General features: G+C 50.4%; 5 protein-coding genes across 5 annotated transcripts; all 5 read right to left on the reverse strand.

Moving 5' to 3' along the window:
- Window positions 1-37: 37 nt before the first annotated feature.
- On the reverse strand, window positions 38-6,399 carry N7498_000506 (NACHT domain protein; the record flags this gene model as incomplete). The annotated part of the gene is made up of 4 exons (XM_058447569.1): window positions 38-5,127; window positions 5,189-5,464; window positions 5,525-5,864; window positions 5,926-6,399. 4 exons carry the CDS (start codon window positions 6,397-6,399, stop codon window positions 38-40), a joined length of 6,180 nt encoding a protein of 2,059 aa, XP_058312980.1.
- Window positions 6,400-9,897: 3,498 nt separating this feature from the next.
- N7498_000507 (uncharacterized protein) lies at window positions 9,898-10,269 on the reverse strand (the record flags this gene model as incomplete). Its single annotated transcript, XM_058447570.1, has 2 exons — window positions 9,898-10,071; window positions 10,162-10,269. The coding sequence occupies 2 exons, from the start codon at window positions 10,267-10,269 to the stop codon at window positions 9,898-9,900; spliced, it is 282 nt and encodes a 93-aa protein (XP_058312981.1).
- A 9-nt stretch (window positions 10,270-10,278) lies between these two features.
- N7498_000508 (uncharacterized protein) lies at window positions 10,279-10,704 on the reverse strand (the record flags this gene model as incomplete). The annotated part of the gene is made up of 1 exon (XM_058447571.1): window positions 10,279-10,704. The coding sequence occupies one exon, from the start codon at window positions 10,702-10,704 to the stop codon at window positions 10,279-10,281; it is 426 nt and encodes a 141-aa protein (XP_058312982.1).
- A 1,168-nt stretch (window positions 10,705-11,872) lies between these two features.
- Window positions 11,873-12,847, reverse strand: N7498_000509 (uncharacterized protein; the record flags this gene model as incomplete). The annotated part of the gene is made up of 2 exons (XM_058447572.1): window positions 11,873-12,070; window positions 12,140-12,847. 2 exons carry the CDS (start codon window positions 12,845-12,847, stop codon window positions 11,873-11,875), a joined length of 906 nt encoding a protein of 301 aa, XP_058312983.1.
- Window positions 12,848-13,473: 626 nt separating this feature from the next.
- On the reverse strand, window positions 13,474-13,886 carry N7498_000510 (uncharacterized protein; the record flags this gene model as incomplete). The annotated part of the gene is made up of 2 exons (XM_058447573.1): window positions 13,474-13,688; window positions 13,754-13,886. 2 exons carry the CDS (start codon window positions 13,884-13,886, stop codon window positions 13,474-13,476), a joined length of 348 nt encoding a protein of 115 aa, XP_058312984.1.
- Window positions 13,887-16,868: the final 2,982 nt, after the last annotated feature.

Genomic DNA, 16,868 nt, shown 5'->3' on the forward strand with positions numbered 1-16,868 from the left:
AAAAGGATTTCTCCCATCTCAAATAATCAGAAACATTTCACAGTTCCTCCTCAACCTCCTCAGTCGGCTGGAGCTCCAGCTCCCAAGACTTAAAGTCCAAACTGAGGGTATCCTCGTTGCTAGCAGCCTTACCAGAGCCAAAACTCTTCAAGTTCCACTTCTCAACACCCTCAATGCCCTGAAGGTCGTCACGGAACTCAAGGAAAAGCTCAGCGTTCAGACGCTCGTACTCGGCAAAGTCCTTCGGCCAGTCACCGAGACGCTGCACAGACAGCTTGAGGAGCTGCAGGTGCTGGCGGACCTGCTCACCCTCGGAGATGGTAGATTGGCCGTTGGAAGAGTCGGCGAGGTCGATGTCGTAGGCGGAGCCGTCCATGCTCCGGCTGCTGTCGAGACCGCCCTCGAAATCGGCGAAGTGGGGGTCGATAAAGACGCGGAGGAGGTTCTCGTGTACGCTGGCGCTCTTCTTGTAGTACTTTTTTGCCATGTGCTGGCCGCCCTTCTCGGACTGGTAGCGCTGGGCGATGCCGGTGTACAGCTGGGTGAGCAAGGTGGACATCTCCAGGGTGCTGGAGTGGCGGGCACCATTGACACGACGGCAGTTGTACACAATGTCCTCAGCGAGACGGGAAGCCTTGAGGGCGTCGCCTACCATGTAGCGGGCTAGGATATAGCGGCGAGCCAGCTGGATGGTGATGGCGGGAGACCAGTTGGCTTGCTGATTGCGGTTGTTCCAGAGGCCGGACAGCAGCCAGACGAGGTTCTTGTAGTCCTTCTGCTCGCCAAGGAGACCGATCAGGATGTTCAGATATTCTAGGCTGATCTGGGCCAGGTTGATCTTAAGGTCGCTGATGGTGTGAAGGACATCCTGGATTATGACGGCGGAGACGCCGTGCAACTTCTTCTGGACGGCAGCATCGGGCTGGGGAGTGATGGTACGCCCAGTGATGAAAACACCAAGGGTGAAAACGAACTTGACGATGGCCGGGGTGCGGTAGACCTCATTGGCGGAGATATAGCGGAAGGCAGCGATGGCAAGGTTGGCGGCGTCGTCGTAGCTCTTCTTTTGAAGAAGGTTAATGACACGGTAGTTGGCGGCGATACCAACCGAGCGGATGAAGTTCGAGGACTGGTGGGTGTTGAAATGGTCCAGGATGGTAACCAGCAAGATCCTGACCTGAGCGGTCTCTGTCAACTTGATACGCTTGCCCTCAGTGTTGAGGAAGTAGGCAACGTAGTCATCCAAGACGCGGGTAGCGACGACGTGGCGGTTGCTGCGGAGCAGGAAGTGGTACAGACGAGAAGCAGACAGAGAGACCGACTGGAAGGTGCTGGTCTTGGAAACGGTCCGGCTGCGGAACTCTTCGAAGTAGACGTACTCGGTGGTCAGAGCGGCTAGGATCTCGGTGATGGTCGAGGTGCGCTGGTGGAGACTGTGCTCAAGCTGGGCGAGGAATACCAGGCTCTGGCGACCCTTGGTGGTAAGGTCAAATTGCGACTCCTTGATCTTCGAAGTATCCTTCATGATCACCTGGCGGTACAGTTCCTCAGACAGCTGCGTGGCCTTGGAAATCTGGTTGGTGGCAATGTAGCTACCAGCAATGGTAACAGCGGCAGACGCCAGGGCAACGGAGGAAGTCTCCGAGGACAGGATGTGCACAGTAGACTGCTTCAGCTCCTCGAGGACAGACTCGATCTTGCTGTGTTTGTAGTGGAAGTTGACCATCTCAGTCAGCTGGACCAGGGACTCCTCATGGGCCCAACCGTGCTGCTCACGAATTGTGGTAACGCGCTTACGAAGAATTCTCGAAGCACGCGAAACCATCTCATCAGAGACTGAGTCGGACTTGATAGCAAGGGAAGTCTGCTCCTCGTAGATGCCATCCAGAGTAGCGCGGATCTCCTCGTGGTCGAACTCCTCGGTCTTGATCTTGAGGAGCTCCTCGTAGAGAGTGATGGCAGTAGACTCATAGCGCTTGGACTCCTGGCATACCTTGGCGAGCGTCAGGGTAGCCTGGATAGTGATCGAAGCGGTTGCACCGAAGATAACCTTGACCTTAGACTGGTAGTCAGTGGTGATCTTGTGGATCACAGTGTAGTCTGTGCGGATACTGCGGAGGCACTGAGTGTACCGGGTAAAGAATTCCTGAACAAAGGTGGTGTCCTGGAACTTGGGGCTTTTCTTGGGGTCATTCAACCAGGTGGTGAACAGCAGCGAGTAGTACGGCACGGCGTCGGTATAGCGGCTCTGGTTGTAGAGCTCGGTCAACACAATCATCAGAGCCTTAATGGCATCCGGGTGGCAGTTGGGCGAGTCCTTGTTCAGGGCGCGGATGATGCGCTGATAGTACTCTATGGAGATGGGACGAGGATGAGTGAGCTCGGCCAGGTTCCACAGAATCTTGATAACAGTGGAGTGCCCAGGGCCGTAGTGCTTGATGTAATCCTCAAGGATCTCCTGGCGGGTGGTGATGACCCGATCAGGCTGGGAGGAGTGGTCGTAGAAGCGGACCAGCTCCTCGGTGACGCGCTCACGGATCTTGTCATCTACGGGTTTAGCAGCACGGACGGCACGGTAGACGCGTATGCGAATGTTCTCCTCACGAGGGAAGCGACGGCGGAAGTGGTAGCACTTGCTGAGGCGCTCGGCAAGGTCAATGCACTTCTCGACGTGCTGGCTGGGCAGGACGACATCCTGGATGGAGGAAGCAAGCAGCGAGGGCCAGAGGCTCTGGAGGACCTTCTTGACAACGCGGGTGGCATCTTTCCAGCGGTGCTGGCCGATATAGAGCTCAACCAGGGTATAAGTGGCAGTGAACGAGCTCTGGCTGATGCTGGAGCTGGAGCTCGAGGCTTCGTACACAATCTCTTCCAGAACGGTCTCGGACACAGATGAGGAAGACGAGGAGCTAGCCGACTGCATCACATACTGGGAGGTATTGGAGATGCTCTGCTGTATTTCAGAGTACATTGTCGATTGAGTGCTGTTGGTGCTCTGGTAGTAGTGAGCGACCTTCTTGAAGATGGTCAGAGCAGCAGCCGACATGCCCACAGCAGTCATAATCTTGGCGATCTGGTTGAAGTGGGAAGCGGTGCTCTGTGAGACCGTCGTGGTGGAAGAGCGGTACTCTTCGTATACGGAAGACATGATCGAGGATGCCTCGACCTCGCGCTTCTGGGTTTGAAGGAACTGGGAGTAGACAACAATAGCCTTGAGCTTGATCTGTTCCCAGTGTTCAGAGTACTGAATGCGGCATTCTTTGCTAGCACGCTGCCAGATTTCAATGTAGATGCGCTCAGCCTCCATAATACGGCTCTCCGCGGTGTATTTCTGAGCCAGCTTGATAAGAGCCTCGAAATCAAAGGACTCGGACACAACCTCATCTTCCTCAACGTCCAAGACAAAGCGAATCCCAGTCTCACCATCATGTTTGTGACCCTTCAGATGGACGTGAAGGTCACGGTTGTCCTCGTCATCGCCACCGTACTGACCAGTGATGGTCTGGATCTGGATTTGGATCTGCTGGATCTTCTTCTCCTCCTTGGTCAAGCGGTAGTGCTCAATCAGAGTGCGGAGAGTGACGACAACCTTCTCGGAGGTGGCTCCGTAGTGAACCTTGTAGGTCTCGATCAGTACCAGAAGGATCTCCTCGCGCTTCGTCATGAGATCAGTCTTGCTGCTAGTAATCTGGTCCACGGTGAGGTCGAGGAACAGAGTAGCCATCTGCATAGTCACAATGTGCTTGGTGGTAAGCAGAGTATTGCTAAGAGTGACAATCTCGTAGAAAAGAGGAATGGCCTCCGGGACCTTGCTGATATCACGGCGTAGGATTGCCAGATTGATGAGGGACTGCAGGGTTACAACATTCTTGGTGGTCAGGATGTTGCGGCACAGGTTGGTGACGGTGGTTTGGAAAGTCACCAGCGTCGGGGTGGAGATGTTTTGCCAGAGGGTGTTCTGGAGCAACAGCAAAGTGATAGAAGCAGGGAAGATCTTGCTGAACTCCTTGCCGATAGAGGCATCACCACCAGTGGTGTAGGTCGTAGTCTGAGTCAGGTGGTGAGGCCAGTACCGAACAGCGAAGTCCAGAAGAGGGTTTCTCTGCACCAGCAGAGTGGTGTCGTGAGGGTCCAGAGGACTCAGCGAGGGAGGGTGTTGTTCGGTGACAGTGCTCTTAATGTAGACCAGCAGACGAGCAACGAAGTCATGGTGGCGGTCCTTGATAGTGGGGATAAGCTTGCCGTTGTGGAACACATCCAACACAGCAATGCGGATCAGGCCGTGACGGAGATACACCTGGCCATCCTGGAGGAAGACAAGAGAAACCAGAGGCTTGAGGACGTGCAGGGCGTCGACCTTGTCATTCGATACAGTCTGCTTGTCAACCTGGATGGAAGCCAGAGTGGCGAGCTCCTTCAGCAGCAGGGGGCGATCGGAAGTGGCAAGCCACAGGAGCATAAGCTTGGCATCCTCGCTGACATCTTGGGAAGACAAAGTGTGAATCACGAAGTCAGTGATACTCGGGGGGCTCTTGATCATGGCATCCAGGGTCTTGCGGAAGTTGTCAGGGTTGTGTTCATGCCGAACCTTCTTCGTGGCAAGCTTGGCCCACAGGAAGGAGCCGCGAGAGGCCTCGGTAATCTGATCAATGACGGACTCCTGCTCAAACTCAGAGAGATCGATGAAGGTCTTACTGTGCTCTATGTTGGCGCGCACAACCATGGAGACATCATCGTAGATACGCTCTTCGCTGATGGGTACGTGCATCACATTCTCTGTGGAGGGGGGCTTCTCGGCACCGAGAGTGATCAGTTTCACGTTCACACCACCGACAGCAGCAGAGGAGAGCTTCTTGAGTAGAGTGGATTCACCACAAGTGGCCTCGTCAAGACCGTCAACGACGATGACCAGCTCCTTCGCGCCAGGGAGGGCGGCAGCCAGGGCGCGCTGAAGAGCGGTCCAGAGGATGCCCTCGTACTCAGCAACATCGGTAGTCTTGCGGCTACGCTCGAAAGCGTCGCCGAGAATCTGCAGAAGCTGGATATTACCGATACGCTTCTCAAAGAGCTGGTAGAGAATAGTTTTCGCGATGGCGGTGGGAGTAGTCTCGGCCGGGATGCGGGCATCTGTTAGAGCATTAGTCAGTATGTAGTCCCCAGTACATGGATTTATATTTTCAAGACTTACTGATGGGAACAAACAAAGTCTTATAAGTGACCCCACCAACCTGATCCTGCAGACGGTCGACAATGACGGAAGCCAACACGGTCTTTCCAGATCCAGGCTTGCCAGAGAAGGACAGAGTGTGGTTATGGCTCTTCAGGAAGCGAGTCAAGTATGGGCCCATCCACAGGCAGGTCAGCTCTTCACGCTCGTGAGCAAGGTGGGAGGAGTTCTCGGCAAGGTGGTTGAGGACGCGGTCTTCGGGAGCGAGCCAGGAGCGAACGGACTTGACAACGGAAACTATAAAGATCGAAACAGATCAGTCCCTGCACATTTTGGAATATATTTGGGAGTCCTTACCCCGTTCCGTATCAATGTTCTCCTGGGCGAGCTGGTGGCGCCACATAGTCTCCGCAATCTTGGAGCAGCGGTCCTTGAAGGTCTGAATCTGGTGGGGGAAGGTGTCATAGATGTTGACGGAGACCGAATCCGCAGTCAAGCTACGGATAGCCTGGTGGAAATGAGTAGACACATTGGAGACCAGAGTAACAAGGTCGGCCAGAGCCAGGATAAGCTGTTCCTTGATCTCTTGAGAGATGGCGAACAGCTCAGTCCGCTCAAGGAGGTTAACCAGCGTGGAGGATGTGCTGTAGAAGAAGCCGAAGGAAATCATCAATGCCGAGGCGTTCTCCTTGCCAAGCTTTACAAGCTAATTAGCACGGAATCAATTTGTCTCGGTGAGACTTCGTTATATAACATACCTGAAGGAGCATATAGCAGTAGCCATAGGAGAGCTGAGCGGCGAGATAGCTATCACCGGCGAAGCCCTGGATGTGCTCTTCGAACCTGTTCAAGCGCTCCACAAACAGCTGGGCCCAAGCAAGGACCTTGTCATAGTTGCTTCCCTCAGCGGGCAGGTGGCTCATACGCTGATTCCGGATCCACTCAATAATATCGGGGAATTTGGTGTTCATAAGAGCGAAGGTGTCAACGCCAAGCTCTTCACCACTGCGACGGTGCAGGGACTGCACGACGCTAGTGATGTTGGAGTTGCCAGCTCCGTTGAACTTCCGCGGCGTGAAATACTCGCGGCGCGAGGAGCGGCCATGGTTAGAGATGCTGTCGTTGTCGAAGACAGTAGAGAGACCGGATACTTGCCGGGAGTTACCAGGCAGGCTGGAGTAGAAGGGGGAGGTGTGGTTACCCGGGAGGGGAGAGACGATACCGGGGGCCATTTTGGTCAAAAGTGGCGTAGTTTCAGTTGTCGTAAGGTTCTTTTTCGTTGTAATAGGAGGGACGGTCACGTTTTCAGTAGACTGTCCTGAATGTCTCTTGGAAGGTGTAGAGATCTTGCGGGGGCCGGGAGTAGGTTCGGAGATATCTTCTTTATCTGAGCAACAGCTCCTAAAGCAACAAAATAGGCGACACAAACCGGCGGATCAATCGGGTATAGCGCTCTAAAATAGTGGAGAGCACATACGAGGGATGATTATGAGATGGAAGACGAGGGATGAAAGAGAAGGATCAACCTGTCTGGGGGCTATGAGGGCTTTTGTAGCAGCTTCAGGGCAGGAGCGGAATCCAAATCTATTCCTTTTTCATATTTTCCTGTCTTTTCTTTTTTGCCCCCCCATTACGCCGAGGGCTGGGATGGAGCTTCACAGCACCATTATTACATGGGTATGGGTATTGGAGAGTGGGGCAGAGCTTTAGCTTCTGCGGACACGGACTATGTATCTCTTGCACTACTCGATCTTGTCGGATCAGCGGGAAAGTGGAAGCCCCGAACAAATGAGGGTGGGCCGAAGATACAATAGACTCTCCGAGGGTAAGGATGCTGGCGTCAGTCACTCCATCCGGCACCTCCAAGGTTTCAACCTGCAGTGGCTGCGCCCGGACTAGGGTTCTGAGTCTAGCCAGCCCAAAGGCAGGAATTTGCAGCATATGGAGAAGGCGTCTGCTGGTACCAATTATCCTGTGTTCCAGCTCGATGGACGCGAACGTGGAGCGCTGCGGAACATGCTGCATGGTGATGACAATGATAGGCATTGCTCTCTCCACTATGACCATCATTGACCCATATTTTTCGGTAGCAGGCACGCCGGAGCGGCAAACTTTTGTCCATTCAAGCTGGACATGAATCGTTTCACAGGTAAACAGCCCAATAGGCCTGGTCTCGGAGTCGCCGCAGGGGTGTAATAGGGGCTGGCTGCTATGGCTGCAATGGTGGCACTGGTAGGCTGAATCAAAACGTATAGTTCATAAGTACTCGACATATGAATCGGGCACCAATCATGGCTGGCTGGCAATTCTGTCTTCCTTTGCCATGGCCTCCCCTGTGCGGGCGGTCTCTGGAGCTCTGGACCTTGCGGTTGGTAGCCAATAGAAGCGAGAACTCAAGACACCGAGTGGACAATGCAACCCTTCGGAGAACCGCCACTCGATTGGCATGGACACTGACCAGTCTGATCGCAACCTGGTCACGGCATACACGGTAGCCAAATGTTTGCGCGGGGGTTGGATGCCTGGGTCCTGGCTGCCACTGCCGATCGGAAATGGGCCATCATGAACCATGCCGGATCTCTGACGCAAAGGGATCCACTAGCTTCCGCACCTCCCGGAATCGACCCTCGGGTGAAATCCCTTTGGTTGGGGTGGTGCGGAGCGGGAGCAACCGTGCGAGAGTTCGAACCGCTAGGCACCTGAGGCACAGCTAGCGTAGTTCTTCACCACTCCAGCGCCGTTGTTTGAGGCGCAGATGGTAAGCATATTCCAACTCTTGTCTGTACGCACTAGATACGGCGAAGTCCGTTCGAGAGAAGGTCGGGGAATTTTGCCATCAGCCCCTCGTCTAAAAGGTGAGGTGCATTAGCATGATGGGTCAGGCGGGGATGAAATCGAGTGAATAGGTTTGTCCCGGCAATTTTAGCGCTCTCCACTTTACCTGAAGAGCCGAGAGGGGGGGAGATAATAGGCGGGGGTCAATGAAAGAAGAGGATGTGGTGAGCTGAATCTGAGACCCACGCGGACCCACCGATGAGCCGTACCAAGCTTCAGCTTCCCCTCACGATACAAATACGTTTCCATGGACTACGGCGCCACCCACCTGTCAAACAACAATTGAGATCCATTTACGGAAGGACACTGTAAACTTACTGAGGCACGGTGGCTGGACTCGACCGTCTTACCTCCAATAGTAATTGTCCTTCACCCATGACTCCCTCGTCAAACATTCCTCACTGTCTAGATACCCCTGGTCCAATTCATTCAATTCCTTACTGAAACTATTACTAGCCTCTTACAATACCTTGGTGAACTGATCTCGGGGCGTATACCAGTCCCTGAAAAAATCAAAGTAAATTGCGCACTTCCCAAATTCTTGGTTCGCACGTGTGTGGACTCTGATCGTCCTGCCATCAATGGGTCCCATCTGCAAGTATTCCGATTTAGGAACCACTCAACCCGCGACTTACGTCACGGATATACCTGTATCCACAACCCCAACAACAAGGTACATACCTTTTGTCAGTGCAAGGTGATGCCGCACGAACCTCTGATCGGGAATTTATGAACTTAGAGTCTGTGCACGGCCAAGGCTGCTTTAGCACGAATCGAGGCAGCCTTGCATACAGAACATTTTCTCGCCACCCACCGCTATTAGGAAATAAAGCAGCAGTTAGCACCTTGTTTCTCATGCTGAAACTTTTCAGTCATTGGTCCTCGAGAATATCCCGATTTTGCTTCGATTGTGGATTTCCCGCTGTATTATTACAACCCAATAATAAAAGGTATCATACACAGGGTGACTAAAGAAACAAACGTTAGTCTTCCCAATAATTCTGCCAGTAATTTATTATATCTATCCTGTATTAAGACTGCGAAGGGGGGCGGCCCCCTTCCCTCTAAATGACCTCATTCACCCTACGCGGCATTGAAGATGTAGCGCTTCTAGTATATTAGCTAGTAAAGCGTCCTATGCTTCCTGTATAATAAGAATAAGGTCATAGAGCCTTATGTTTAATAGGCCGTATTGCTAAGACATATAATCCTTTAGTTAATTCTATAGGTTCTCTTACGGATTTAGGTCTAGTGAGATAGGTGGATAGTAATTGTTGAAGATTAGAGCCCTCATCCTAAGGCACCAACATCGGTCGGCATCTCTCTGTGCTCAGACGGCTGCTGATTGGGCACCTAGGCCCATGAGGATAATTATTCGAAACTGGGCTGCATAATCAGCGCGTATATGCAGTTCGCTCATCTACATCACCTTCTCTTCGGGTTATCTATCCAGTTCTTTCATGGATCACCGAGTAGCGGTGTGAAAGAACAGTTTTATATGCGTTTTCCTTGGAAAATAGGTCTCGGAGAAAGGATATAAATATCCCCTTGAGAATCAGCAGAAAATATTATTAAGTGCTAAAATGATCTCCGAACTTCAAACCTCCCCATGCTTTGTCTCCTTCGCTTACGTGCTGTCAAGATGTGTGTTCTTTCCTTCACTCTGCACTGCCCGGCCAATGTGCCTCTAATTTCACTACTGACCATAATTGGTACAGCATTCTATATACACACAGAGGCAGGTTATTTTCTAATCTTGCCTCATAAAATTGTACTTCTTTCTTTTCTTCCTCCTTTCCCCACTTCCACCCTCCCCCCTATTACTTTCCATCAGCTTGTGCTGGCTTCTGCCCCATAGCGAGATAGAAATATGAAGAAAGCCGCAGATCCTATTGCTATAGTTCCTGCTGCACCCGGCTAATCAGGGCATCAGTGTCTTCCTTTGACCAGCCCAATGTCTTGGTAAATAGACGTAGCTTGTATCCCTCCAGCGCGTACTGCATGTGGAACACATAGGAACTCTCAATTCTTTTCAGATTTGGGTCGTCACTCCACTTGCCAAAGGGAACCTAGTGGTAGGTGCTCAATAGTCAGCCGCTCAGGCTACAATACACTTACGGATTGTCTTTGAATCTTTGTTCCATTTCAGGCTCACCCACCTTGAATATTTGTTCATCGGCTTGCACAAAGCCAGCTGAGTGCATTAGCTCCTTCTGCTCTGCTGCCACGTTGACTCGCTTGCCAAACTTGGCCGCTACCTCGTGCATCAGCGCCTCTCACTCCCTCAGTGCCACCAGCCAGGTTTCATCCTGTGCGTTGTCGGTAAAGAAGCGCAAGTCGTTCTCCCAAGCTTCCAACCACCCGCCCGGGAGAAGATGCCGGGACGCATTAGTGTAGAACCTGTCATAGTCGGCAATCACCCCGCCTAGCGACTGCGCATGGATCAAATGAAACGCCTGTTTTGCAGCAAACGGCCAATCGCCCTCAAGCTCGTGGCGTTCGAAATACCGGCGATCTGGAGACATATAGGTCGGGTCCTTCCCCGTCAAGCGCGGGGCAGGACGATGCCGGTCCAGGGCCATGATCGTCCAGGAGCTGCTGTGGGTAGCGAACTCGAGAAACTTGTGGTTTTTCTGGACCGGATCTAGGGGGGCAATAAAAGCTCTATAGTCTAGAAGATGTTGCCAGATGGCAGTGATCATCGCGTGTGCTGTGGTGGCCTTTTGGTCGTCTGGAAAGGGGAATTCGGCCTTGAAGCCATAATATCGGCGTCCATTTTCGTATCTGTAGTTATTCCGTGCAGCCAGTCAGTTTGGCTCCATTTTTCTTTTCCGTTATCTGCCTTTCCTTTTTTTCGTGAGTGGAGATCGGGTTCAGGAGATGAAAGAGGAAGGAAGGGCAGATAGAGGTAATGTCTCGGGGATTCCTTCTTCCGAGGAGCTAAGTCTATTATAGACTGTTGATACGGCTGCATGACATGGACCGTCCGTGGAAAATGAATGTGGATTATAACCGTCCTCCTACTAATATGGTATTGTTTCTATACTACGCAGGATTCTTGGGATGGGGATTCGTCTTGAACAGTATCTTACCCATTGACGCTGCGGATTCAGGATTATCCGAATCCGTAAACGCTCAAGGTGGGCTGCTCGGCAATGCACTACAAGCCGCATCAAACGGAGGCCATGAGAATATGGTGCAGATGCTGTTGGATCGGGGTACGAACGCCAACGCCCAGGGCGGATTGTATGGCAATGCACTCCAGGCGGCATCAGTTGGAGGCTATAAGAGGGTTATACAGGCGCTGCCGGATCGAGGGGCCGACGTCAGCACCAGGCGTGGAGAACTCAGTCTCCATTCCTGCATAGTATTTCAAATCTGTCCATTGTCATACCCTTAGTTGCGGATAGGTGACCGAGACTGACAACAAAAGTAATATCTCGAGCTAAATTCTATAGTCGGCGGCCGCTTTTGTAGCCTGAAATCGTGAACGGATTACTGCAATCGAGTGTACGAATGCTTCCGGGTGGGCTTTGCCTCCATTCCTTTATTTTGCAAGGGAAAGGCCTAAATACACTCCTAGTTCGAACATCCGGCCTTACCAGACGATTGGTAATTTTTTAGATTAAGTCCAAGCAAATTGGCAGCTAATATGTAGTTGTGAAGATCAAAGCGTTGAAGAATTTAAGATAATCTCTTTGAAAATGCATGGTCATAATCTATCCTGATATGTTATACGTGTATTAGACTGATCGCCACTGATGCTTGCTATGATTATAAACTTGGACTTTTTACCGTTCAGTCTTCAGCCGTTATTTGAAGGCGAAGTCGAGCAGCTAAAGGATCCCGCTGGTGCTCTCAACGTGCTAGCTATTCCGAATGGATTAAGCTAGGCGTAATATACGCACCTGGTGCTGAAAGATGAACAAACTCGTCAAGACAGTTGTGTTCGCCAACAGCGCAGCATAAAGAGGTAATGACACTGAATACAGCTCCAGAATAGTCCTTCGGTTGAAGCGCCTTGTTTTTCGCGATGAGCGCCGTGATGAGAGCCCAAAGATCTGGCAGCTGGGAAGGTCAGTAGGTGCAAGTGATGACGAATGTCGATGGATGTTGTCTTCTAGCGGCTTGACTTACCTCGTTTTGAAATATACGCTTGATCTCGCTTTCTTTGTTTTTTCTGCTCTCATTCTTCGACGCGCTCCTATCCTGGGGCATGTTGAGCCACTCCAAGAAGCTTGGGCTAGATTTAAACGTCCTTAGTTCTCTAACTAGTATGTCTTCAACGCCTTTTAGAATCTCCTCACGAAATCCCTTGCGCTCCCAGTCGCTCCATCCTCCGGCTGCGTCACAACAAGCTGCAAGGAATTGTGGCAGGCTTCGGCTTCGACTTAGTCGTTGCTGGCCGTACAGTGGTGTCCCTTCGTCGAAGCAAGTCGTGTAGTAATCCACAATCAATTCATCGAGAGTTTCATATCCTGCAGCCTTTGCAGCTTCTAGTACATATGCCACGCGACCTTCTATCAACGCATCCTTGTCTGGGGGTAGCATTTCAAAAGGCGGCGTGATGGGGCCAGTAGATCCAGACTCAGAACCGCGATTGTCAGTTGTGATGACAGCATTTCCGTTCTGGTAGTATGATCGATTGCCTGGCGTTGGAGAGTCCATTGGTGCATGAAGAGAGTTGTTCAGTGGTGAGACGGTTGTAGTCTCAGGGCTCGGTGGCAGGTTCCACAAGCTCCAGGCCTCCTCAGTTGCCAATGGCAGATCTGAGGTTGCATTGTTGATGTCTTGGAAAACAAAGTCGTTGATAAAGTCGGTATTTGCGAGCAGCTCACTGTCCATAATTGCTGCTGTGATTGTTAGCGCTTTTACCTATATCGCCTTGTGGCTTGAATACAAAGCAAATCGCTTACAATTGGGGTAGTTGGAACACAAAGGAAGGCTTTGCGATGTATCCAGCTGTAGGTGCTTGTGCATGGGTGAACTGGAGCCGTGGGAGGTATTGGATTCGCTCGTATCTCGAATTTCTTGTAGTCCCGGGGACGGGGAATAGAACGAATAGGCATCAACCTGGTCCGTTGGTAATAGTAGTTGATTCAGCTGCGCGTGCGAAGTCGCCTGTGCGGGGAACATATTGCCACTTGATGGAATTCGACTGAGTGGTGAAGCGGAATCGTAGCTGTCTTGTGTTTTTGCCGTGTCCGCATTGCTCCAAGAATTGTCGACAATTGTGTCTAAGCCATCGGAAATGCAAGATCTCTCGTCATCAAGCCCACCGCTATTCCAAAAAAAATGATTCTTCTCCATCGTCGTGTTTCCATTATGACTTTGAGTGTGAGGGATCTTCCTAGGAACTTGGCATTCGTGATCGCCAACTCCCCGCTTGTGTGTTTCAGGAGGAATATCGCGACGAGATATCTTTGCACGGAATAGTTAGTCTTAAGTTCGAATAGAGACCTGATGTGGAGTCAGACCTCGCTGCTTTCAGTCATATCATCACGGAACTCGACTTCGTCCTCGGAGACATTGAGCGGGCTCGTAATCGAGTCTGCAGCTTGAGCTTGATTGGAGTCACGACTGGAAGATTTGCGCTTTTCAACCTTGTCCGCTTTCTCTTTTGCCCTTTGCTGGTATATCGTCACTCTTGCTTGTAGATCCTCTAGTCCGATCCTCATGCGTTGACCTGCGTGTGCACCATACGTTAAAAGTCAATTCGTCGATTATATTGGCAGGTGTTTGTGAACGAACGATATAGCGGCTGAGCTGAATAGTGTGGAACATTGCCCGTTTTCTGACAGTTCTGAGCCTGTGTCAAATCGTCATTTCCAACACTGGCCGCTTCTAGACCTATTCGCTGTGTGACAAAAGTCTCGAACGGCATGGTCTCATGGATGTTTTTAGAGCCAACAATGGAAGTGCAGGCAAGACGAACATGATAATTACGTCTCTCTGCATCAGGCTAAGATGAATGGTATAGCTGGATACTATATACTCCTTGGAAATGGGGGCGAAAGCACTGGGTCATCTCGGGGAATTCAGTAACTGAAGGCTCAGTTGATATTAGTGGCGGGACAATGATCACTTGCAAACAACGTTACATCCCACGCTAACCGGCCACCTGGCCGGTATCCTTGCGGACGGACAATGGGGGCGAAAAAATAGCGAATCATGTTTTTCCAGCTCTTGACTTTTGCTACAACCCCTGCAACAGTAAAGTACTTGAGGGGCTGCGCAGTTAACGATGGACCACCGAGGCCCAACCAGGTCCCGCGAGAGCCAACCAAGCTATGCCAAGATGCAGTCCAAGTCACGTGTATTTCATACCTCGCAGTCCGTAGGATCTAACGTAATCTCAGGCGCACCGCCCCGCTAGTGCGCAGCCGGCGACGTAAGCAATCACCAACGTCGCTTCAAAGCCATCGAGGATTGGTTAGGTTTCAAACTTATTTCTTGATTATTATTCCTGAAGATTCTTTTCTGGTCGACGTTCCTGCTTTCACATGTGTACACGATGGCGATTACTGCTCCTAGTATCAATCACATTTTGAGTTGGCCTGAGTGATTCAACTCAAGCCCTAACAAGGGCTACCGCCAGGGACAGGTGGATCCTGTGAGTCATACGTAGACGACTAGTCTCGGTTAGTATGAACTAAAGAATGAGCTATGCCTCTTGGAGATTGGCATCTACTCCTCGACGTTGAGTGGGGTTGGAGCCACTTGACTCCCGATCAGCAACCAGGACATGAAAAGAGGAAGGTATGATTCGCATCCGAGATCCGCTATTAACGCTAGCTCCTAATTTCTATGTTGTAATTCATTTCCTCAATAATGACAGTTCACAGCATGACTTAACTCCTATTTTTTGATGTTTTCAAAGAGTCTATCTACTAGAATGTTCACACAAAACATTGACCAGCATTTTTATTCATCACATCCTCCTGAATTAAAATTACTTCTCCAGATACTCTCGTTTCCGTTACAAAATATAATGCCAACGTCGATGCCTAAATGGCTTTATGACACTCACCCATTGAGGCAACCAAAGTGCCTCAGCCACACTCCCACTGGTCCAAGTGACTTAGCTCATTTCCTCACCGACGAAATTTTCTCTCAATCATCTCGCAGAAGCGGCCTTTTTTGTTCTCGTTTTCGGTGATGTTGATGAGTCTTAAGCCATATGTATCACCAATGCGGTACTTATACCGAGCACTCACCCGCCCGATGGGTCCAAGATCAGGAATCTTCACCCGACCCTACTAAAACTAGTCGCATAAGGACCCTGCGGATCACCCGCAGGTGAGTGCCAGGTCTACTAATAGGGCGAGATAGCGGCAACGATGTGCTCCTATCTATGCGGCTCCAGCGGTGATGAGAAAAGTGAAAGTCAGTTTTGTATTATGTTACAACCTAAAATGAAAGTTATCATGTAGCATTAACGAAAATACAAGACTGAAGAAGGAACTAAGTCTAGGCGTGCCTCGCGGAGTTAAACATAATCATGAAGGACGCAGCTAGTCCAGACCAGCAGAATCAGCCACCGCCCTCCAAGGCTTACATCGAGGCCATACGTCATATGTATTACAAGGTGCTCCGCAGGCAGGGAATATTTTATGGTTAACTCCGATGTTTTCATATATTTTATGGCCAAGGTTCAGGTAAAAATCATGTAGATCCACAACTTCAATTGAGCTAAAGACTGCGTAATTTGAGTATTCAAAATGTTTACGCGGACGGAAGGTCAGGCGTTCAGAGGAGACGGGGTGAGATATACCGAGAATAGCTTGGCTGTCCTTAGTGCTTATTGTATACGATGGCAGGATTACTTTCCCCCTCGAGAGTGGCTGTCCTTAGTGCTTATTGTATACGACGGCAAAGTTACTTTCCACCTCGACAGGGGCCGAAGGCTTTTCTCTTTGCAATACCACTGAGTGCATGTGGTATGAAAATAAAAAGAAAAATAAAAACATAGAAAAGAAAAAGAAAAAGAAAAGAAACATGTGCACAACGGAGTAGCCGCTAAACACAAATCGAGGGAATTTTATCCCCCCCATCTAGTAAGCCGATCCTCTGTACCAGTATTGCTACAAAAGTACCTGCACTAACAAATACATTCCGGAAAGCGTGGGGGGGTGCATATAGCACCTCGGTGTGAAAAGGTGAATTAAAAGACCTCCTCAAGATCGAGAATTTGCAAGCTTTCTGCTCCGAGGCTTCCGGAATTCTTGTTCTTACGCTCGTAACGACGACATCATGACGCCGATCGAGACCAAATGGTGGAGTGGATTGAAATTGAGATCACGAGATAGAGATAGGACTTGATGTCAGAGAAAGTATAAACTTTGATGTGATCTGATGATGTGAGCCTGACCAACACACCTGAATATTTCAGGGTTTGAGGGTGGAGTTGCCCAGCCACCTGGCCCCGATTTTCGTCAACCTTCCTCTTGCGGAAGGAGTGAAATTTCCATAGGTCATCATCACATTGATTTTCCGAAAGCGAGGACCCGCCCATATAATGTAGTCCTGGCTATCCCGATCCGAAGGATTACTTGACATGCAAGTTTACTTCATAAAATAGCTATACATGTCCTGCCCAGACGAAAAGATCTATCGGTCAATGCGTAAAATGAGAAACGTAAGAGGAATATTTACATTTTGCACAGGTGAATACCATTAATGCTACCGAATAAACCAAATTCTAACAATTGTTCTTTGATATCACCGCGATCGTACCATATTTTCTAGTTCGATGATTATGATTCCTCATGCAGCTATGTGAAGGCCCCATTCGTCAGCAAATGTTGCCACAAGCCATTGCCACAATCCATACGAACTAGGCGCAATAAGAGAAAGCAGCAGAAAT

The sequence above is a fragment of the Penicillium cinerascens genome (genome assembly GCF_028974065.1).
Source record: "Penicillium cinerascens strain IBT 15544 chromosome Unknown contig_16_segment0_segment0, whole genome shotgun sequence".
Classification (NCBI taxonomy): domain Eukaryota; kingdom Fungi; phylum Ascomycota; class Eurotiomycetes; order Eurotiales; family Aspergillaceae; genus Penicillium; species Penicillium cinerascens.